Source organism: Panthera tigris, chromosome B4 (genome assembly GCF_018350195.1).
Source record: "Panthera tigris isolate Pti1 chromosome B4, P.tigris_Pti1_mat1.1, whole genome shotgun sequence".
Classification (NCBI taxonomy): domain Eukaryota; kingdom Metazoa; phylum Chordata; class Mammalia; order Carnivora; family Felidae; genus Panthera; species Panthera tigris.
The window spans coordinates 19,223,370-19,247,702 of record NC_056666.1 but is presented as its reverse complement, the minus strand read 5'-3'; the positions used below and the strand labels follow the sequence as shown (position 1 = coordinate 19,247,702).

General features: G+C 40.0%; 1 protein-coding gene across 1 annotated transcript in view; it reads left to right on the top strand.

Annotated features, from left to right (window-relative positions):
• The window catches only part of LOC102971982 (nebulette), a 110,560-nt gene that overhangs the window by 39,598 nt on the left and 46,629 nt on the right, over nt 1-24,333 (top strand). The window contains 8 exon segments of the mRNA XM_042991190.1: nt 2,048-2,152; nt 3,882-3,989; nt 8,744-8,854; nt 11,498-11,608; nt 13,590-13,700; nt 18,712-18,822; nt 18,991-19,101; nt 22,043-22,147. Coding sequence (XP_042847124.1) covers nt 2,048-2,152; nt 3,882-3,989; nt 8,744-8,854; nt 11,498-11,608; nt 13,590-13,700; nt 18,712-18,822; nt 18,991-19,101; nt 22,043-22,147 — 873 coding nt within the window.

Below are 24,333 nucleotides of genomic sequence, written 5' to 3'. Positions count from 1 at the left end.
ATTGTGGTTGAATAATTACTTCATGGGAGAAAAAGAGTTTAAGACTCAAATGCGTTACTCTGAGGTGTCTGTTTATTAAAGTTGTATGATAATGCATTGGCTAAAATTTATTGTACATTAGAATTGCCCTCTTTTAAATTTTAATGTAAAGAGAATGGGAATTTTGCTGATTTATAAAGGCAACTTAATTTTATCAAAAGATTGAATAAGAAAGTGCTTAATAAACAGACATTCTGCCAAAATTAGTTGTCAGCTAGTTATAAATCACTGTTTTTTAAAGACCTCTAAATGTCTTTGGTATAGATCACAAATTTTGTAAAACACATAGTGTGTAGAGTAAAATTTGTCCTTATGAGTTTGAACGGCCATTCTAATTAAAGCTTTGAAGGAACATTCCCTCCTGGAAAATAGGGCTCGGGCTCTCTTATAACTGCATAAGTGAAAAATCTACAGCACGTGTTACCCTGTTGTTCCCACTAGGAGGCAACAGAGACTATTGTATAAGGCACAGCAAGTCTTGAAAATGGTTTTGCAGACCTTAGTTCAAATAGGTTTTGTTTGGTTTTTTGTTTGTTTGTTTTTTAAATCGGAGTTTCTGAAATTCCGCGTCCCTAAAACAGATCACCGGGGACAGTACTTATTAACGTGTCCTCAGTCTCTATCCACTATTGCAGACAGAGTATCCTTCGGCTTTACTAGTTCTGGATTTTAAACCTGGTATGGAGTACGTTCTAGAGTGTGACATTTAGTTGATGGTGATTTTAATTACGTATTATAAAATAACTTTTAAGTAAATTATAAAGTCTCTGAGTATGCTGTTGTCCTTCGAAATTGTTTATTTACTTTTTTTCAATTAGCAAAGGAGCCAAAATTTAGAGCTTATGCTCTTCAGTGGAGACGTAGGATGGGAACATTTTCTTGAGCTTCCTGGGGGCAGTTTACTCCCTCACTTTATTCTGGTTAGAGTGTTGGGGGAACCCATGACGTAGTGCTCTAATCGCCTGGGAGCACTTCGGGGACCCATCGCTGCGTCCCCGTGGAACATCCCTTCTCGTGCATCCTTCCCATCCCTGGCTCTGGGCCTCTTCCTGTCTCACTCTCAGATCCCTGGAGCATCTGCTAAGACCTGAAAGTCACTTCTGTTCTGGCCAGCTCTTTCCCGCTCTCTTTTGAATGCAAGCTTACCTCTCCCTACATCCTGCACAAAATTGCCGTTTCCCCTGAAATCCTCACTGCTTAAGGGGCAGCCAGCTTTACCTTAAGTCTCTGTAGCCTTGAGTCTTTGAGAGTTACTGTTTATCTCTAGAAGGCTTTTCCAAATAGGGTGAAATAACTGATCTTTAATGAGAGAAGTCACGAAGCAATTTCTGTCTTATCTCACGCTGTTGTATTTGGAGTCCCACGGTTGCCAAATTTGGCATCTCTTCCAAATTCACCTTTTTGTCTGTGTCTTAATCCAATTTCTTCACCTTAAAAATTCAACCGGCTCTACCCAGACTCCTCTGTTTTTCTCGCAGGCACCACCTACCCTCCTTTTAGGAAAATTATTTGAATTAGTTCTCACTCTCTCATTTTCCTTATGATCCTTGCCAGTCATTCTCGTGGCCGAGCCCTCCTGTACAACTTTTTTCTTTTCCTGCCCCCCACTTTCCTTTCCTCTGTTCGTTCTTCTTTCCTTCTCTTCTCGTAGATGCTATCAAACACATTTCTGTTTGAGGATACGGGCTGGACAGATCGCCTTTATTTTGCCCACCTTGCTTGGTCACACGAGTCCCGTCACTGGCTTTAACATTGCCACTCCCCAGTGTCTTTCACATTGTGCTGACAGCTGGTTGTCCCCTGCTTCTCTTGGGTGTCTTGCCTTGACCACCTAGAGCTGGTCTGCCCGGCCTTGTGGTTTCCCTTCTTGTGGGAAGTCCACAAGAGCAGCCAGCACGATGGGTTTGCCCCTCTTGTTGCCTTGTATTTTTTAGTTTGCATTCCTAAGGATTAGTTGCTTTAATCAGTCTCTTTTATCCTGATTTTATTTTCACGTTCTCTGTTTTAGCGAGAGTATAGAAAGCTTTTTGAGGAAAACAAAGGAATGTACCATTTTGATGCGGACGCCGCTGAACACTTGCACCATAAAGGCAACGCCAAGCTCCAGAGTCAGGTGCGCGACCCCTCCCCCCACCGCCTTCTGGACCCTTTAACTACCCACCACCACAGGCCTCCCCTGAGCCGGGGCAACAGCCGAAAAGGACCTGCATCCTGAGGAAGTGAATGTTGCTTTGGAAGATCTCAAACACTATTCAGTCTCACTGGGTTGGGAAAGCTGGAACCGTGTTTCGGGGGCAAAGCATTTCGTAAAGAAAGATCCTTCACACAATTTTAAACTTCTGTATCAGTTACTTAAATGATCAGATCTCCTGACGATTTCAGTTTTTATAGTGTACCGATTTGTCATTTTCAGCTGCAGAATTCATTTTCCGGGCGCAAAGTTTATTATAATTTCTCAGCTCAATTACCAGTGTGATTAAAAATGGTCTTACGTTAATGTTTCTTTCAACGATAAGATTCTGTGTATTCCCTGAAAGAAATTTTAAAATTTCTTTTTCCATGCACACTTTAAAGTTGGTATCCGCATATTTCTTTTATTCTGAGTAGTTACAAAAGATGTCATTCTAGCATCTATTAAGATATAATTTTACATCAGTCTATTAAACGTACTCTGTGGAACATACACATTGCTTAATGATTTGATACCCACCTTCTTTTATTTAAAAAATGTACAAACAAAAAGTTAAAAAAAATAAAAATATACAGATCAGCTCTCCTTTAGCTTTTGGAAACATACTTTTTTTTTTCTCTTTGTATTCTTATTTTCATTTAATTTTTCCCACAAAGTTTTATCCTACCATAGTATGTTACTACACTTCAAACACTCTCATTGATCACTCTAGCTAGTTCTCCGAAACAAAAGTCATCCTACAAATAGGAATTCAAAAAAATCTGTTAGATTTCCCGCTACCACAAAGTTCTAAGTATTGAAAAGCTGCCTTTGTATTGAAATGCCATTAAAACTGCTGTTATTATATAACTTGAGCAATTTCATAAAAAAAAAATTATTTACACCTAAGGATTTTAATGAAAATACATTTCTGAAGGAAATGAATCATGATCAAAACTTTTCTGGGAATTTAATTTAAAAAGGGACACTGCTAAGAAAAGGCCAATCACTCTGACAGCTACGTATAATTCTGGTTTCTGTTATTAGGAGATGGAACTTATCGATCATTTTATAAACTAAAATAAGATGGAGATTGGTTGTAATTGAAATAAATAATTCATGACATGATATTATTAAATAATGCAGGGTGAAACTGAAAGCAATCTCATAAAAGCTCTGTGTGTGTGTTTTACTCAACGTCTATGGAAAAATTCAGTGCCCCCAGAGAACACTGCCTTCCCCTTGACAGAAAGACAAAATCGCACTATGTTTTCCTCCTTGTTCATGATTTACTCATAGACTTTTGAAGCCATCGCAGGGATCTCTGTATCTCTGTCTCTATGTGTATAAAATGATCGTATCCATATTAACCCCTTATATGTGAGATATATCTGTGTATCGCAGTAATTTAAATACTTCATCCAAGTCCCAGAACTACGTTATTTAGTAGTTCTAAGTTATTTTTACTTCTTAAATATTTTTATATATATACCTGTTTACTTTTTTTGTACGTCATTAACCACAGGGGACCCACTGACCAACCCAAAGTGGCCAGAATAATGTGATTTTAGAAACTAGGATGATTAATTTTGGACATACTGATTTTACTTCACTCTATTTGTGGAAGGGCTAATGAACTTTATGTGCTCTTTATACTTTTTTTTCAATGAAGGTTAAGTATAAAGAAGAGTATGAGAAAAATAAGGGGAAATCAATGCTTGAATTTGTTGAGACACCATTGTATCAAGCTTCAAAGGAGGCTCAAAAGATGCATAGTGAGGTGAGTCCCTTTGATTTGCTATCAACTATTTTTTTCGTTTCTTTATTTTTAAGTGTTCTCTACGCCCAACGTGGGCCTTGAAGTCATGACCCTGAGATCGATAGTCACATGCTCTCCCAACTGATCACATCCTGTGATTACAAAGTTGACATTTTCAGTTTGTGTCCAGGTAAAAAGTCTGATGAGGAGGAAAAAAAAAAAAAAAGGAAAAGAAAACGAAGGGCTGGTTGCTTTATTTGCCTTTTATTTTTCAGCGACAATAGAACATTTATTAGATACTTTGTGCTAAGCAATATGATCAAACCTTTATGTATGTCAACTAATCCCCTAGATTGATGATTATCCACTGAAATTAATTGTCTTATCTGAAATTACATATCCAGGAAATGCCAATGTTTTAGGGCCTGGGAAAGTCATGAAAGATTCTCGTGTCTCTGTTAGCTTATTTAGTTGATTCCTCCCTCCCCCAAATAAACAGTGACATGGAAGTTTTAAAATATCAAGAGAAGAGAGAAGCTAAGAGTTTTTTTGTATGTATGTACTTTGTTCTCTACTTAAAATGATGCTGAGTCGTGTCCAGATATTTCCCAAATGATTTTGCTCTTTCCCAGTGAGATTTCTTTTGTTCATGTTTTGTCCCTACATTTTGGGGGACCAGATACCAGGGGACCAGATACCAGGCACAGAAGGTTTTCTCTGCAGCCAACATCCAGATTCTATGGGTACACCAAGTTATTACTTCAGAGGGACAGAAATAGTGGACAGTACTGTCAGCTGACTACAGCCCAGTGTTCTGGGGTGTTCCAGCTATGTGTGCTCCATGGGCACCATCTTTTCTGTTCTCCAGTAACAACACCGAAACAGGGAGAAAAGATAACTTCTGGACAATAGAACTCTCACAAGAATTTTGAAAACAGTTTATGTGCTGTTGGTTGAAATGTCATAATTCCTCTTCTCAAGGAAAGGGCACTCAGACATTACTGTGGCTTGTTGAATTGTCCAAGTTGTCTGATTTCTTCTTCAAGCAAGAAAGGAGAAGATAATCGCGTGTATTTTTCATATCTTGTAACTTCTTAAGCCAATAGAGAGGAGTCTGATCAAGAATAGTCAGGCGAATCTTTCGACTAAATTAGCTGTTGGTTTTAACTGACCTGGCGGAGCAGGTAAATTTGGTCATAGTTGAGAAGCCCTACCACAACTTAGGTTTAGGGGGATAGCTCTTACCGGCCTATCTTTGTCTTTGTCAGTTTGGACTGCTGTTAACCAAGTACCACAGACTGAGGGGCTTAAACAACAGAAATGTATTTCTTATGCTTCTGGAGGCTGGAGGTCTGAGATCAATGTGCCGGGAGGTCGTGTTTCCAGCGAGATCCTTTTGTGGGGGGCAGATTGCTGCCTTCTTTCTGTGTCCTCGTGTAGCCGAAAGTAGACAGGGGAAGCAAGCTCTCTCGTGACTTGTAGGAGGGCGCTAACCCCATCATGAAGGCCTCCTCCTCCTCCCCTCATCGATCCTGATGACTTTCCAAAGGGAAGTCCATCCAAAGGATGGATCCTAATGCATCCATCACACTGGGGGTGGGTTTCAACATATGCATTTTGGAGTGACGCGGACATTCAGTCCTACCACCTTCTCTGCATTTCAAGAATAGTATGTCAAGTGCTGTGATGATGCCAAGTGGGGAGCTGGAAGGCAACCTCCGGGTTGAGCCTCCGGGGCCCGTAGAGTTTATAGTTCTCGCCCGGCTCGGCTCCTTCTCCCCCATCTCTCACTCATAGTCCTGCCTCCTCCTTTAAGGAAAAGACCAGCACCTTCAAACTGGGTTTTCTATGTTCTTCCCATCAGCCCCGGGCTGCTATTATTTAGCTGTTTGTGCTACTTTGCCTTGCTTTATTCACAAAGGGACATGTTCCTGTTTTCCTTCTCTTTGATCCTCTCTGTACTTTTTCTTCTGAAGACCCCATTTTCCCGGCCCTTCTTCCTGCCCATGGCTGTGGTGTTTGAACTCTGTGTCTCAGGGAAGCATATTGGGAAGACACATCCCTCGCTGCTGCCTCAGGATGTGCTTCCGTGGGTCTTGCTGTGGAGCCTGGGAATTGGATTTTAACAATATCCCGGGAGCTTCTGATGTAGGTGGTCCAGCGACCACGCTTTGAGAAACACGGACTCATGGAAGAAAACAAATAGTCCCCTAACTTAAAGTCATAAAAACCAGATGGATTAAAAAAACAAACAACCATCCCCCAAAACATAAAGAGAATCTTCTTAGAGAGTCAATGAGCAAAGTAGGCCAACTTGTTTTTCTTTGCATGAAATGCTCAGTTGATTTTTTTTCTGTTGGGGATGGACCCTCAAAAGGGAAAGATTCTCTAAGAACAGATTTCACTATGCCGATGACAGGAATTTCAAAGGCACCTTCTGCACTGGAAAAGTGCTATTGTTTCTAGAAGTCTGCTACCTTTGCCTTTACCATTGCTGTGGCTACCTAGTACAAAAGGAAAATAAAATGTTGCCAACTGAAAATAAAAATCTGTCAAATGAACTAATCGATTCCTTTTGGTTGGCTGTTTTGACATCAGGTGCAAACAGCTTTAAGGTTTAACTGTAGTAATACATTTATTATATGCTGTGGAGTTTGCTTACATTGGGGGCTGAGTGGGCCTTTTGTTAATATTGGCTTTCAATTTTCACTGTTCTGATTTCTGATATTGTCGCTAGGGGGGGAATTATCTTTTGCAGAGGCTGAGACATGTTTTCCCTTTAATTATAGCCATTGGCTATTGGATTTTTAGGCTCAGCAATTATGTTTCTGCTCAGCAGGGTTTGAGGAGACAGAGAGAGAGAGAAATATCCCAGTAGAAAATATCTTGAGACCAAATTTATACTCTAAAGGTTAGAAACATAAAATATCTGAAAATTTTAGATCAGTCGATGTGAAAGATATCCAACAAAGTGGACACAGAGAGAACCATCTGGCTTAGGGATGGTTTTTATCCTTAAGAGGTAAGCTTGTCAACGAGCTTCCTGAACCTCCTATGGGTAAAGCCAAGTGTTTATGATCTCAGGAATAGTCACTAATGTTTCTGTGACAGCCTATAATTAGGCTTCTCTCACTTTCTTCTATTCTAGGTATAGGTTTAATCAGTCGGCTTTCTAGAAGAAACCTCTAAATCTGGCTTTGGAAAGTTCTTTGTCTTCTGTTGCATAAATATAGCTCTCTTGACAAAAAGCATACTAAAGGTTTTTTTTTTTCCCCCCTTAGTCATGTGTTGGCCAGTTCTGGTCATAATCAACCATCCTCAATGACTTATTTCAGTAAAATATTTTTTTCATAGAAGAAAGGATTTTTGAAGTCAATTATCTGAAGTAAATAAACATACCCATATTTATATTTTTACTTTTTTTTAAAGAGACATTTTTAGTCTGGAAATGCCCTGGATTCAGCTTTATAACCGTATAATTTTGGTTAGTTCCACATTAAGAAGGGGACAATTTCTCATTGTTCTTTAATAATATCTATAGTTCCTTTAATTCAGAATGTTCTCAATGCAACTTCTTAATCACTTTGTTAAATTTAGTATTTCCAGGACATCTATTGTGGCCTTTTCTGTGTGTGTGTGTGTGTGTGTGTGTGTGTGTGTGTGTGTGTGGTTCTACATAGGTCATTTGTTGAACCTGCTGTTCGTGACACAAATACAGGTGAGGCAACGACATACTTCTCTTACCCTCCCTCGTGGCTTGGGAGAACTCCTTAATACAATTACCTATCTCTGCAATAAGTATATTATGAACCTGGAAATGGCTTTTCATTTTGCATTAGTAATAATCTCATGCAGAAATTTACCCTTATCATCTTTGTGATGCAATTTGAATAAAATACTTAGCTGGTAAAATACGGGCTTTTGTTTGTCCGTAAGTATGGACATGGATGGACATGGATGGACAGTTTTGTTATCGGGAGAGATTGGTTTTATAGTCCTAAAGCATGAGTTGCCGTTGGTTTTCAAACGCATCGTTCAAACGTTGGAATTGAGGGAATCTTAGCCAAAGGATGGCAGAGAATGTCGAAGGGGCAAGTGGGGGTATGGATGCCTGCCCTCCACAGCACTGTGCGCATTCCCCTTTTCATTCCTTGTTGTGAACCTAGAGAACAATTTGTCAGGTTGGAGAGAAGACTCCTCACAGTGTAATTTAATTCATATCAAACCCCAGAGATGGTAGAGAAATAGTCTCAATGCCAAAATCATTAAAGGAAAATGTGCACCAGCCTCCATTACATTTTAGAGATGGTCTTTGCTGAATTCACAAAAGGATAACACTGAAAGGGGTGAGAAGAACCTCAACATTAATGCTATTGTGCTTTAAATGGCCTTCCTTGAAACCAGATTTTTTTCCCCCCGTGGATGATCCACTCCCTTTAGCACGAACCAGTCACGTGATTCGCAAATAGCCAACTTTACTGGTTTTCCTCTCCAATCCAGCTGACGTCAAACAATGACACGCTAGTAAGACGTTAAGTAGCCTCACTCAGAGCGCTCTCCCAGAGGCAGTTGGTACTTAACGGTTCTGCTTTTGGTTGGTAGAATTCTAAAATTTACGGTAAAGGTGGAATCGTGTTCTTGTGGCTCTGATGACTCTGAGGGGGCAGAATTATATAAGGAAAACATCAATTTTGTTCTGGGAACTCTGGTACTAATATCTTCTCAACAGTCACTAGTATTTTCTAAATTTAAAATTACGTGGTTTTATTTAACAGAAAGTTTACAGAGAGGATTTTGAGAAGGAGATTAAAGGAAGGTCATCACTCGATTTAGACAAGACTCCAGAATTTTTACATGTTAAGTACATCACCAACCTTCTGAAAGAGGTATGATCTTGTGATTTACTATTAAATATTGTGAAAGAAAGCTAAAGAAAGAACCCAGGAACTATTTACCCAACAATTCTCTACTGTTTAAGATGTTAATCCGTTCCCCCACTCTCACTTTAACCTTTGTTAATAGAGTTTTTCATTTTCATTAAAAACAGGAAAGCGTGTGTTAATATTTCCACTTAAAGTTGGGGGGAAAACTCACCCAGATTTCCTGGAAAAAACTTGAAAAATATTCTGATTTTGTGTTTGGTTATATCTCAGAAGATCTATAAACAGTTGGTTTTTTTCTGCAGCACCCCTGTAGCATTCTCATGACATCTGATAGCAGAAATGAGATGCTCCAAGGTGAAGGTTTGAATAAACGGCACATTATTTATGAGTGGATTGTGTTCTCAGGGGGACAAATATGTAGCATATAGACCATAGGAACTCGTGTTGATTTTTCATTTTACTCTCAGCAGGATTCTCCCCATCCCCTAACTTGGTGCATTTTGGCTCACAATTAATGGATTACGTTTGTTGAACATTAAGGTCTTCGAACCTAACAATTAAAAATATCATGCTCCTAGTCCATCCGTTTAAAAATTTATTTTTGTTTTTGTTTATTAATGCCTGAAAAGTAACTTGGAGCTCTTCCAACTCCCTGTTTAAATAGATTCTCCTTAGGGGCGCCTGGGTGGCTCAATTGGTTAAGCATCCGACTTCGGCTCAGCCAGGTCATGATCTCACCATCTTTGGGTTCGAGCCCCCATCTGGCTCTGTGCTGACGGCTCAGAGCCTGGATGGAGTCTGCTTCCGATTCTGTGTCTCCCTCTCTCTCTGCCCCTCCCCCGCTTGTGCTCTGTCTCTCTCCCTCTCTTCCAAAAAAATTTTTTTAATAGATTCTTTTCACATTAAGGGGAAGTATTAGAAAACTCCATTTCACCCTGAATTTTGAACTGAAGAAACTATTCCTGAAAGAAATATCTTAAACCAGTGAAATAAATTCAAGTACAATTACCTACATGAACTTCCTTAATAACTGACTGCCAGTTGGCCTTTACCCTTGAACTGCTTTTAGAAATTTAATGTGCTTCACTGTTGCGATGTATGTGGGACTGAACTAGGTGTATAATTTATGGAAGAGTGCTTGTGCTATCCTACCTTTTCTCACTGCCAGTTCTATAAAATTTTTTGAAGTTGAAGGCTAATCAAATGGCAACTTCCTACTATTATTGTCTTCCATTTAAAAAATATGCACTATTTATATGAAATTTTGAAAGGGAAATCTTTTTCGCATTTATATACAAATGACAGTGTAAGGTCTGTTTTAAGGTCCATAAGTGACTTTAATGTACATGTCATTGACTTTCTCTTTCATTTCTCTTTTTGAATGAATCTTATTTTAGATTTATTGATTCAGAACGTATGCATCAGGATAGGAAATGGCCCAGAAGACGATGATTAAAAAATCTAATTCAGTTCTTTTAAAAGGACTCTCAGTAGCTTAATGAAATTGTAACTTTTCTAAGTATAAGCACTTAGCTTTAAATTGTCTTTGCAGTTTTTACTTTATTATGGTTTTTACATTTATACTGCCATTCAGAATGTTCAAAATATTGTTTCATACTTCATTTCATTCTCCCAATTGCCCTTAGACATTGGTGGAAAAAGTATTTTTATTTTCATTTTGCCTGTGTGTGTGGAATCAAGGCTCAGTTACTTAAAGTCTTTTGGAGGTCACATGACCAAATAAGTGAAGCACTCTGACTTTCATCCAGATCATTGGACTCCAGAGCTCTTTCCGAAATTACATTCGGGTCATTACAATGTCTTGTAGGCTATTAGTTAAGCAGAGGACTAGCTAATTTAATTATGCTGGACAAGGAGAAAATAACATCAAATAAACCCTAGAATTAACTGGAACATGACTTCTTATTATTAGAGGAAGCCTCATCTTTTATCTGCCAAGTTAGTCATAAGTGCGACTTAGTTGAATTGGATCAAGATATATATTGTTTTCATAATGCATTCAGTAGGAAAAAAAAAGAAATTCATTAGCAGAAAAAAAACCCCGAGTTATATATAAATATTAGTAAAGACATTTGGATCTACTTAAAATATAATGTTAAAATAGATGACACTCAAACTATGTATTATCAATCTGTAGGAAATTATTTGGTTTTATGAATCTGAATAAAGTGGGGTTTTTTTTTTTTGTAAACTTTGGCTACATCAGTCCTTTTGATTTTGTAATTTTCAATTCTTTTTCAACTGTGATCTGTTGGTGGTTCATATTTTGTAGACAGCTTTCAAAGAAATACTTCAAATAATTAATAAGAAGCATCCATTCCTAAGACCTTCCTCACCACTTAAAAGGGAGACATCTTTTTAAAATATGGCACCAATATGGTACCAAAATATATTGGAAGAAAGGATGAAAGGGAAATTACTGATAATACTGGAAGCCACCCTAAACATGACTAAAAGAGAAAATGAAGTCTCTGTGGGAAATAAGGAGCGTAAATACTCAAGAGTCTGATTCATTCCCTCTAGAAATATTTTCTCCTTTCTGTGATCTCTAGAAAACATGAGAAACGGTTTATCAGTTAAAGAGTGTCCTGGGAAGTGTTGAACTGTAATGTTCTTGTCTCATAGAAGGAATATAAAAAAGATTTGGAAAATGAAATAAGAGGGAAAGGAATGGAACTTAACTCAGACGTTCTTGATATTCAGCGAGCAAAACGCGCATCTGAAATGGCAAGTGAGGTGAGTATATTTATTCACCAGCTGAGAATGTATGGATTTCTCAGCTGATTTCCTTGTCTGTAAATCTTTCTCCAAGATTACAGACAGTCCACAACCTCTGTGTATGAGATGAATACGAGTAGCTATGTCCTAGTTGTCATTTCCCAGTCGATGAATTAAAAAAAAAAAAAAAGTATGTTCACCATCTCCTTTCCACGTGGCATGAGAACCATGACCGTCTCCCCACTGTAGAGAAATATACATAAACCAGACTAAATAAGAAGCCCGACTACTTTTATGAGATTTAACTTGATCTTTTAAGTAAGTGAAAGGCAGAAGGTTGGGGACGGGCATTGTGTTCATCAAGAATTGCAGTACAGTTCACGAGCTCTCCTGCTCCCAGCCCAGCGGAGCCCCCCAGCCCTTACCCCAGCTGCTGGGTGAGCCCACAGCAACCTCTTTGGGAAATGAAATCCGTTGCTCACTTGGCATGGAATTTGTAGGAAGGAATGGAATGCTCCTGAAGCACTCAGTGCTTTCTTGCATCCTCATGATATGTTACTTTGGTGTCGGGTAATGACACTGTGCACGGAGGAGAGTCTAACTGAATTGAGCAGTGAGAAATTTAAAGTTGTGTCCCCGGATGTTGGTAACCTGTGATGGTGGTGATGAGGGTGACCCCATTCGTCAGGCTGCAAATGATAGGAGCCCAACTCAAACCCGGTTAAGCAACCAAGGGAATGTTTTGGCTTATGAATAGCGAAGTTCAAGGTCAAGTCTCCTTCAGGTTGGAATTCAAATGATGTCTCTCTTCCCTCATCTCTCAGTTCTGTTATCTTCTCTGTTGCTTCAACCTCGGGAGGCTGCCTCCAAGTGATGGCCCCTCCTCTCAGTAGGGTGACTCACATCTGTGCCAGTAATCTCAGTGGGAAGTGAGCATCTGTTTCTTATAGTGACAGTGAAGGTCCTAGGATTGAATCTCATTGGATCCACTTGTATCCTGTGCCCACACCCATCCGTCCTAATCATTGTATCGGGAGCCAGAGGAGTGTAATGTGCGGATGATCTGGTATGGTTCTCATGGTCACTCATTTGTTTAGTTAACTTCTTTGGTAGTTTAGGCGTATCGTATTTTAATATAAAAGATTCAAGATTGTTGTGTGTTTTTAAAAAAATGTATCCTCATCGTTGGCCATATTCATGTTCTTTAAATAAACTAAAGAAAGCATGAAAAGCCACTATGATGTCTTTGGCTAATACTGTCATCACACATTCTGAAATTAGTAATTCTGTACAGATTTTTCTGTTAGGGTGACATGTGCAGTCCACATTCAGATGCAGAGCTTGTAATCACTTGTCCGTAATGCTTGGAAAAATCGTTTGACTCTCAATGGCAGAGTCCATCCACATACAGTTGAATGGCATGATGGCAGAAGGAACAGCAATAAATGAGCCTTAGCATATGAAAATAGGAGTAAAAGACCAAAAGAAGCTATCGGTTATTGAACACTTATTCTGCCCTGGACACTATGCGATATGCTCTCTCACTGATCCTCACATGGATCCTGTATGCAGGAATTATTACGCCCATTTTGCAGATGGGTAAACCGGAAATATTAAACATTCCTTGTGTCACACCGCAGTTGAGAGCTCTGGCCTCAAAGCCAGCCTTCTTTCTCTAGCATCAACTCTCTTAAACCTACCTCTCTATCCTCCAGCCCTTCAGACCGTTGTCAGTGAAAATTCTCACCATGTATGGTAAAAACCTTCAGAGCGTCCTATACTCTTCTTCAGTGAGAATAGTGATACAGTTTTAAGCAGCTCAGAAAATTGAGTTCTAGGTGATCATTCATAGTACGAAGTAAGCTGTATTTTCTTCTTATATATTCAGCCATCTTTTGGTATCATTGATTATAGATAGTATGTTTATCCCCAGAGTGTATGAATATTATGAAATGTAGCCTTTTTTCTCTTTTTCTTTTTTTTTTTTTTTTTTTTGCAGAAAGAATACAAGAAAGACCTGGAGTCAAAAATTAAAGGGAGGGGGATGCACATTGGCACTGACACCCTTGAAATACAACATGCCAAGAAAGCTTCAGAGATAGCTAGTCAGGTTAGTGGAGCGAATGGTGCAGATGCCTTAAAACCTGGATTTTGGAATTGAACAAATCGTATTAACAACCTGATTAACACATGGAATTTCCCAAAGCTTTGTGACTAGTGTAGAAGTTTGGAATGGAAACCATTCCAAATCATCATGCTTGTTTGAAAATTTACAGTTTCTGCTTTACTCACTTCCTTTAAATATATCAAAGAAAACTTGGGGGGAAGTCATGTTAATAGAACACACACACACACACACACACACACACACACACCTTCTTACCTTATTCTTGTAATACAAAAAATTTCACATTCGTCTAGGCTACAACAAATGTTTTCATACTATGGTTGTTTTATTTTAAAGGATAGGTCACGTGCTGCCTGGTATATCTGTGTTTCCCACTCTCTGAACAGAACTTGAAGAATCACATATTGAGACTCCAACATGAAAGCGATAACCATTTCTGCATGATTTGGTTGCACATTCTTGAAATAATCCCTGTTGACCTCATCACCATGCCTGAAATTCTTGCAGGGTTAGCATTTTGTATGAAAGTATTTTGTATTAAAGTATTCTATATCATGAATGACCATGTTCATTCATTTAATATTTTCCTCTTCATGTAATACATGTAACGACAGGATTTTAATTTAGAAGTTTTGGCTTAGATGCTATGATATGATAGATAACAGATAACACAGTGTAGGAGTCAGCCCATATGTGTATTTTTTGGAAGGAAATACCTCGGAATCAGTTCCATTCCTCTTGAACTCCTCTAGCAATTGTTTTTAATTTTATTTTTTTATTTTAGGATGGAATTTTATTTTTTTTCTTAACTATTTATTTTTTTAATATGAAATTCATTGTCAAATTGGTTTCCATACAACACCCAGTGCTCATCCCAACAGGTGCCCTCCTTAATGCCCATCACCCACCCTCCCCTCCCTCCCACCCCCCATCAACCCTCAGATTGTTCTCAGTGTTCAAGATTCTCCTATGGTTTGGCTCCCTCCCTCTCTAACTTTTCCAGCAATTTTGAGACTATAAGGGTGTCACTGGAGGGGGTGCCTGGGTGGCTCAGTTAACTGAGTGTTCAACTCTTGGTTTTGGCAGAGGTCATGATCCCAGGGCTGTGAGATCGAGCCCTGTGTTGGGCTCCATGCGATTCTCTCTCTCTCTCTCTCTCTCTGTCACTCTCCCTGACTCGCACAATAAATAAATAAGTCAGTCACTGGAGCAGAGAGTATTTGGAAAGAGGTGATTTTGTGAGAAGCATCTGTAAAGAGAATATTGGGGTGCAGGTTAAGGCACGCTGCTCACTTACCTCAAGGCTGAGCAGGGGGGTGGGAGGCGGGGCGGGTTCAGTGGAACTACCCTGAGAGCTGTAATGTGACCCTGGCAGTGACCTCAGGAAGAGCTGGCTCAGGATTGACTCCTCTCGGGAAATCTGGAGGGTAGGAGGCAGCCACTGATTAACTGCCAGGTGCTGCATGCCCAGGGTTAGGGACTGGCCAGGGGGATGGGATGATTCTAACTGGTTTAGACAAAGCATCTGGGGATGCCGTAAGGTGCTTGACCAACAGGGGTTTCATTTAGAAATGGTGGAGTTGGGGGACTGCATGCCGAACAGGCGCTTGAAAATCTTTCACTAGACCTCTCCTTCCATTCTTCTCCTGAGAGATTGCCATTGTTGCAAATTTGCTGTAGAACCTTCCAGATCTATTTTTATGTGTAATAAAATAAACATACACGAGGCACACATGGACTGAAAACTCCGTAAATACCATGTGTTTTGATCTGTGCTGTGTTTTTCTCGCTTCGTATTATGGACCCTTTTCCGTGTTGCTTCATATAGTTCTACCTCATTCTTACAGGAGGATTAAGCGTTTCATAACATGGATGTGAATACGCAACCATTTACCTTTCGATGTGTCACAGGCATTGCCACATGTAAACGACACGTAAAGTGTGCCAACATGCTCTCGATATTACGTGCCAAAACCAGAACCCTTAATTTTCCCCCAGATCTGCTTTCCTTTTCCACTCCCTTCTCAGCAAATGGCATCAGTGAGGTCTCAGAAGCCACTGAGATTCCTTTTGTCGGCAACTTTATTGACTCCACCCCCAACATGGTTTCTAAATCCATCCACTTTGCTCTGCCCTAGTCCAAGCTCTGTCTTGTTACTCATTTCGTAGATTTAATCGTACTTTTTAGTGGTGGCTTCCTTGGGCCACGTAATTAACTACCAAGAAACTACCAAATCACTACTTACAATTCTCTGAGATTTGTCTCTTTATTAGGAGAGGGCAATATCCAATTCAAGGTACCGGATTGGGGTGAGGGGGTTGGGAGTGAGGGATTCGAGGCTGGAGAAGAGGATTCAAAATCATCCTCATGGGCCTGAGAATTGAAACCAAAAGAAAGCATCCTTGCCCTAGAGAAAAACAATGTGGAAAGAACATAAATTTGCGATTTTACATTTTTACCTAAGACAGGTTTCTAAGACATACTCCTTTTATGACATGTTTGAATGTCATGTCTTTCCTTCTAATGGTATAGATTTGTTTTACTCAACCATACGCTGCTTTCAATTTCTCTGTGTACCTTAGGGCTGGATGCTAGTTATTGAGAAGAGGGGGGGAAAAAGGCCTGGGGGGTCAGCTGTCCTATGACTGCCCATACATCAGGGTTGTGGTGATGTTATTATCTTTGCAATCCAAAGATCTCATTTGCGTGTAATCATAGCCATGTCCCATTTTACCCAATTGACAGGCTTTCACATTCATTTCAGCCAAACTTTGGGACTTTTCTGTAGTTCAAGGTTTAATTTTTCAAAGAAATGAATGAGGTATATATTGCTACATGAATGACTCCCAATAGTTAAACCCTCCAATACCTATGGAATTGACCATAGGACTTCCTTTAGCCAAGAGGACATTAGCACACATGACTCAGACAGAGCCTCTAAAAGCTCTTGTGCACGGGGGCTTGCCTTTTGGAATAAAGGTGCTGTCATGTTGTTTTAAGCCTTCTAAGTTTTAGAGTGTTTTACTGTGCATTAATACATAAATGATGTAACTAGTGTCCTATGTAGTCTATGTGCTTTAGAACGCTTTTAGATTTGAACATTCATATTGCAAAATTAAGTGACATACTTCTACCCTGGGACCGTGGTGGCTGTGTATGATCAGTGCCTCAGTTTCTTTTTTAAAAAAATGTAAATGTGTATTTATTTATTTTGAGAGAGAGAGAAAGAGATCGTGAGTGGAAAGGGGCAGAGAGAGAGAGAGAGAGAATCCTAACCAAGCTCTGTACTTTTAATGCAGAGCCTAATGTGGGGCTCGAATTCACGAAACCGTCAGATCGTGCATGACCTGAGCTGAAACCAAGAGATGGAAACTCAACCAAGTGAGCCTCCCAGGCACCCCGGTGCCTCACTTTCTACATATATTATCCTTCAAATGAAGTGCTTTGTTTCAGGGCCTTAAAGAGGCTTACTGAAAATGGGGGGCTTTTTATAGACATACTGATAATGACTTTTGGTGATCTTGCAAGTTAAATACTATTACTTAAACTGTATTCAGAAAAGTGAAGTTGTGGGGCGCCTGGGTGGCGCAGTCGGTTAAGCGTCCGACTTCAGCCAGGTCATGATCTCGCGGTCTGTGAGTTCGAGCCCCGCGTCAGGCTCTGGGCTGATGGCTCGGAGCCTGGAGCCTGTTTCCGATTCTGTGTCTCCCTCTCTCTCTGCCCCTCCCCCGTTCATGCTCTGTCTCTCTCTGTCCCAAAAATAAATAAAAAACGTTGAAAAAAAAAATGTTTATAAGAAAAGTGAAGTTGAGGCTCTGAGTCAGTGAAAATAGGCCAAGTTATGAATAGAAGATAGGGCAAAATATAATATTTCTCTGCGATTGAGATCTTTGTTTATACCTTTTAAAATTTAGGATATGACAAATAAGCCAACATTTACTCTATACAGGGAATGTACAAATCTCGATTATGGCACACCTACAGTATGTTAACATAATAGGAAATAACTGTTTCAGAAGAAATTTAATTAGATACAGTCAATCGTTTTCTTTGAACAAAATTTTTCATTGAAGAATACATACGTACAGAAAAGTGTACAACTTGTGCACATCTTGCTCTATTTTTTATGATGAGTTTTCAAATGTGACAAGTCTCTGAGCCATGTTGTGTCTGTGTAATTATGACTGTTTTGTGCGTAACACATAATTCAGTTTAAGCCTCTCGGATAATTTATTGTTCTTAGAACCAAACAGTAGAGGAAGCCCTAGGCACGGCTTGATCTGGAGCCCAGACCATGTGATTCGGTTTTAGTTTCTATTTTCGGGTCTCAGGCGGGCTTTCTTCTGTTTGCAAAGAGGCTTTTCGTGGCTCCTGGGGTCCCCTTCTTCTCCACCCATGTCTAGAAGAAGACAAACTTCTTGATATCTTGTGTAGTAAAAGAATCACCCTTATCCCTGGAGCAGTCACGAAGCACCAGGGATGGGGTCTAATGATTTATATAAGCCCAAGAGGACCCTCAGACTTAGGCCAGTCTCACCCAACTGCATTGGGGGAGCAGTGAGTTGCCTGTTGGCCAGTCAGGGAGCTAATGGGGGGGGGGTGGGGGAAAGAGGGACGGGATTCCAGAAAAGCAACCAACAATGATTCGCTACAGAGCAAAAAGTGACAGTGTTACAATCACGTTTTATTGATATTCATCAAATGAATTATATATTAACCAATAATTGATCAATTTGATCACATTGAAATATAAAAACTTTCCCCTTGGCTGTGTTCTCTCTCCTAATTCAGGTTAGTAGAAAACAGCCTTCTGATTACTTGTGAATAAGTCGCTCCAAGCCATGTTCCTCCCACAAGTTAAAACTCTTCCTAGTTTTGTAGAAATAAAAGAAGTAAGCAAAAGCCAAGATCCTGATGCCAAAATGACATCACAGTTTTCAACGGTTTTTCAAATTCACGTGGAGCCCTCACTGCGTGTTTTATTTTCTCCAGAAAGACTATAAGAGAGATCTGGAGACTGAAATAAAAGGGAAGGGCATGCAGGTGGGCACAGACACTCCTGATATCCAGAGAGCTAAGAAGGCATCCGAAATGGCCAGCCAGGTAAGAAACAGATGGGGATACAAGGCTGACATCGGACACAGGGAGTTGTGTATAGAAAAAGCGTAAATGGCGTCTTCACACGTGTGGCTTTGACAGTCAAACACGCAAATATCTGCATTACGATGGAAGCTTAAGCAAAGCTCTGAAGATTATTTTCTGTTCTTTTAGAAAGAATATAAGAAAGACTTGGAAAATGAAATTAAAGGGAAAGGGATGCAAATAAGCATGGACATCCCGGACATGCTTCGAGCCAAGAGGGCATCGGAGATCTATAGCCAGGTTGGTAGGAATGCGTTCTTCTGATATTCAATCACCATATGCTTCATGTGTCTCTAAGATTGATATCTTTTGAGGGCATTGTATTCAAAGTCAGTGCACTCGATTATAAAGGAGCTATTGGCCAAACTTGATTAATCTCACTAACAAAAGGGACAAGTGCTGTAAATTCAATTCAATGGATGCTACTGAGTGTCCGGGCTCCCCTGTTTGAGTCCAACGACATTTTGATCTTTTTATTTTTATTTTTTGACTCTGCACACTTGAATCCAGTGCTCTCATTACAGAAAGTGATTACAAAATGAGTTTGTCTCTTAACCGTTTCATAATGCATATTATCCTTAAAACAATCAGCTCCAACTAAGAGTGAATAAAACCACACAAGGTGGAAGGTGAAATAGAATATTAACTAAAAATTAAGAGAAGAACTGTTTTCTTGGTAAGATTTAATTTACCAAGTGTACCTACCTGTCACGTGTCCTCTAGAAAACCCTTTAGAAAAAAAAAAACAAAAAACTCTCATAGAAAAGCTGGATATGAATATGACCACAAAAGACCATATGCAATGGAAGAAGAAGTTCTTGATAAAATCTGATCCGGGCAAAAAAATTCATTAGTGAATATTGTCTTTGCTATCCAATGTACAAGGAAAAGAGTGCATCCCAATGGAAAAAAAATAATAATAAAAGGGGAATGAAAAATTAAAATGGTTATAGAAAACTGACCAAGGAATTACATTTGATTAACGGGATTTATGAAGAAGATACTTTTCAACAAAATCTGACCAAATTTGTTAACATTCCAGTTAAAACATAAGCAGTGGGTCCAAACACCTCTTGGTGCAAAAGGGGGTGTCCTGATGGCCGTCAAATGCCAGGGGACTTGTGTGCTTCGCGGCCTCCTCAGATGATACAGCTGTTGGATGGTCCTGAAGTGCGTGTTCATCTGTCCTCAATGTCTCATGCTGGCACATGAACTTGTAGAAGTTGGCTATATCGGCTGACTAAACTTAGAAGTAAATACGTAAAATAGGCAAATGGCCATTGGAATCAGTGGAGGAAATTTACTGTGTCTAGAATGCCAATCTCATTCATTCATTCAGAAAATACTTTCATTTACATGCAAAACTAGACCTGGTTTTGCCCTTGGGGAACTGCAGACTAATCTAATAATCAATAATCATGCAAATATTACAAAGCGTGATGTGTGCCACCAGGAAGTAAGGCATCGGGCGTAAAGGCTTTCCATAGGAAGTGACACCTGAACCATCAGAATTCCTGCTTTAACTTGATAGCTTTGCTTTTGTGTATGTGTGACAGAAGGATACATCTAACTTCAAGGAGTTTTAATTATTTAGGATACAGTTGTAATGATGCTGTGCTGAGTCTCAATAATAATTACCTTTCTTCACAAGCCGCCGCATGCCATCATGGCTAACTTTGCTGGCTCTAGACCCAGAGTGCCTGGGTTCAAATCCCTGCTCTGACACTCCTTAGCTCGTGTCTCAGTTTCCCCATCTGTAAGGGGAGACAGTGATAGTATCTGCTTGTGGGGTTGATTCGGTGTGTTAACGCGGGTCTCGGACCAAACCTACAATGTAAAAATGCTGGTACTCAGAGAAGGTATTGGAGCTCTCAGTAGCAATACATTTACTAGACAGAAGAATTGAGATTTTTATCTCAACTACAGAAATCCTAGTACCTTTCCATTATACAAATGTCTCTTTTTCTGAAGTAGGAAGCAAAAAGCTTAAATCCAGAAGCGTGAGAAATAGCGGGTAGAGAGAGCCAGCTTACTTGCAGGAGCTCTAGGGGCTCCTTTGAACAGGGACCGGGCTGCTCATCAAAGAGTAGGTTTCTTCTGTGTTCTCGTCACCAATTCCAATGCATGTATGTGGAGGCTTCCCCACCCCGACGGCCAGTTCTCAGACACCAGTCGGGTATGGGAGAATTCAGCTCATCTCTGACCCCATCTACTGGAAGACAGCACCAAGTTCCATAGGTTGAGGGTTCAGTCCTACGGGACTGTCCCCCTCCCCTCTTCAGATACCAGTTGCAAGCTGTCTGTCACCTGTGCTTTTGACCAACAGGCTATAGACCAGAGGTTCCTGGGACCCCCCCCCCCCCCACCTTCCTTGGGTCTGATTCATTTGCTAGGGCAGCCCACAGAACTCAGAAACATTTTACTGACTAGATCAGTGGGTCATTATAAAAAGTTATAACTCAGAACAGCCAGGTGGAAGAGGGCACGGGGAAAGGTCGCAGAACTTGCAAGCCCCCTCCAGGTTCATTCACCATTTCCCCCAGATCTCCAAATGTTCACCAACCCGGAAGCTCTCTGAACCCTCTCCTTCTGGGTTTTTATGGAGGCTCCATTACATAGGCATGACTGATGAGCTCATTGGCAATTGGTGACGATTCAGCCTCCAGCCCCTCTGCCATCCCCAGAGGTTGGGGGTTGGGACTGAAAGGTCCAACCCTCTAATCACAAGTTTGGTTTCCTTGGCAACCAGTCTCATACTTCAGTGTGTCCAAATACCATTTCGTTAGCATAGCAAGAGATACCTTCATCACTCTCACCACAAGAAATTCTGAGGGTTTTAGGAGTTCTGTGCAAGAAATAGGGACAAAGACCATAGATATATCTTATTATAAATCACAATATCACAAGGTTCTAAACTTAGGAGTGACCTAGAGGCCAAGCCCTCCAGAGGCCTTTGAATGGACTAGGATGGGGACCATCGCCTGAGAAGAGGGGAGGCCGCTTTTCTACTCTGTTTTCTTACTCTGTTTGCTTACTCCCTTGATTTTTGCTGTCACCTCAACAACTGCTTTGAATCAACATATATGGAAGAGGCATCATTTTCTTTCTATCTCTCATGCCTGTGGGCACACACAAACGCACACACAGTTTCAGATTCATGTTAAGCTGTTTCTATTTCTAGAAAAAGTATAAAGACGAAGCAGAGAAGATGCTTTCTAACTATTCTTCAGTGGCAGATAGTCCTGAAATGCAGAGAATCAAGACAACTCAACAAAACATTAGTGCGGTGAGTAGTAATTCCCTGACAGTTGCCACCTTGAAATTTTGTTTCCGTTAGGAGGGCCTTTGTTCCTCATTGTCTGATTGTGGCATTGTTTGAATTTTCTGTCAAACATATTATCTTTACTTCTTTAACATAATAAGAGTACTTTTAAAGAACCAAAATTCGGGGCGCCTGGGTGGCTCAGTCGGTTAAGCATCTGACTTCTGCTCAGATCATGATCTCACAGTTTGTGAGTTCAAGCCCCGCATCGGGCTCTGTGCTAACAGCTCAGAGCCTGGAGCCTGCTTCGGAGTCTGTGTCTCCCTCTCTCTTTGCCCCTCCCATGCTCACGCTCTGTCTCTCAATAATAAGTAAACGTTAAAATAAAACATTTTTTAAAGAACTAAAATTCAACCAAGTAAATTTAGAGATCTAATTGGTTTTATTCAACGATTCAGGAATCAGGAGGCATCCCATCTAACAAATAAATAGAGGATGATCGGTAGAGAGGTACAAAATGTAAGGCCTTTATAGGCCAAAGCTGCAGGACAAGGAAGTTATTAGCAAGAGAAAAGACAGGATTGCTTCAGACAAGGTCACCTTCCCTAGGAAAAGGGTGGGGGTCTATCATGCAGATTACCTCTCTAGAGCTGATCAGGAAATTCGAGGCTGATTGGTTTAAAATTCTGCTCTTGGGAGAGGCTGAAACTGCAATTAGGTTAGGTATTAAGTCTTGATGGGGTTTAACATAAGTGACTCCATTTTGGGCCTCTTGTTTGTTCTTTAATAGTACCATATGTTCTTACAAGGTATAATTTATCATGATTGTTTTGGAATTACAAATTCACATCTTCTTCTTTGGTATAAGCAAGAGTTCTTTTTAACTGAAATTTAAAATTTTACTGAGGAAAGAGGTCTTAATCTTCTACACAGATTTTACTTCGAAGAGGAGAATAACTATATGAAGTGATTTTCTTGCAGGTCACTGATTTAAAATGATAATGTATTTAGGGATTTACTAGTTTGTAACCAATTCTTAAACTTTCATATTTTTTATTTTCAGGGATAGGAATTAAGGGACTGGGTCTACATTTAATGGATATATAAATTTGAATTATAAAATTATAAAAATTGACCAAACAGCCAATATTTTTATGTAGAACTAGCTCATTAGTCCTTTAGGAGTTAAGCAGATGTCTCATCAAACTGTAATTGTGTTAAGTCTGAGGGCTTTTGGAATCTTTTCTACTTTGAAATAAATTGGCAAGCTCCAAACCTCAAGGTGTGCTAGACAGATGCCTCTGGGGCTTTCAAAGCAGGTGTGCTAATAAATGGAAAAGTCTGGCTGGAAGGGAAGATCTGGGAAAAAAGCTGTTTCCACCCTTATCTCCTGTGATTCCATGGTATTCTAGATTTTTATCTTGTGGAGGAAAACATCTCTGGGGCCTACTCTCCTACCCCCACCAGGGCCTCCTGGATCACCTAGTCTCAACAGAGGGAGTGGTTCTGTCCTCACATGCTTTTCTTACAATTATTCTATTATTCTGTAAACATTTTTTTTTGTTTTTGTTTTGCTTTGTCTTTTAAAATATTTATTTATTTATTTATGAGACAGAGGAAGGCAGAATACGAGTGGGGGCGGGGGGCGGGCAGAGAAAGAGAGGGAGACACAGAATCCGAAGTAGGTTCCAGGTTCTGAGCTGTCAGCACAGAGCCCAACGCAGGGCTCGAACTCACGAACCCACAAGATCATGACCTGAGCTGAAGTCAGACACTTATCCGATTGAGCCACCCAGGCACCCCAGTTTGCTTTGTCTTTGAAAGGGGTGGCTGTTGGTAGGAGTGGAGAGACATGTGGGAAGGTTAATGAATAAGTGGAAGACAAGGGAAATAGAACGAGTAAACTTTGATGTTGGTGACAGAACCAGTATTTTCTTTGAAGAGAATGAAGGCATCTTTGTGTTTGGAGAGTAGCACTTGCTTAAAATTTCATGCTGTTTTTGAATTAAATGATACTGCTTAGTAAGCTTTTATAATAATGCACTTTGATTTTCCTCAAACACACATGTGACATACATTCATATTTAAAGTCGGGAACTCTAGTTTGCCAACTTATATCCTTAGACCAAATAATCTGCGGCCACCTAGGGTAGCATGCATGCTCTAGAACCAAGTATGAGAGGGTTACTTGGGGAATACTATGCAATATG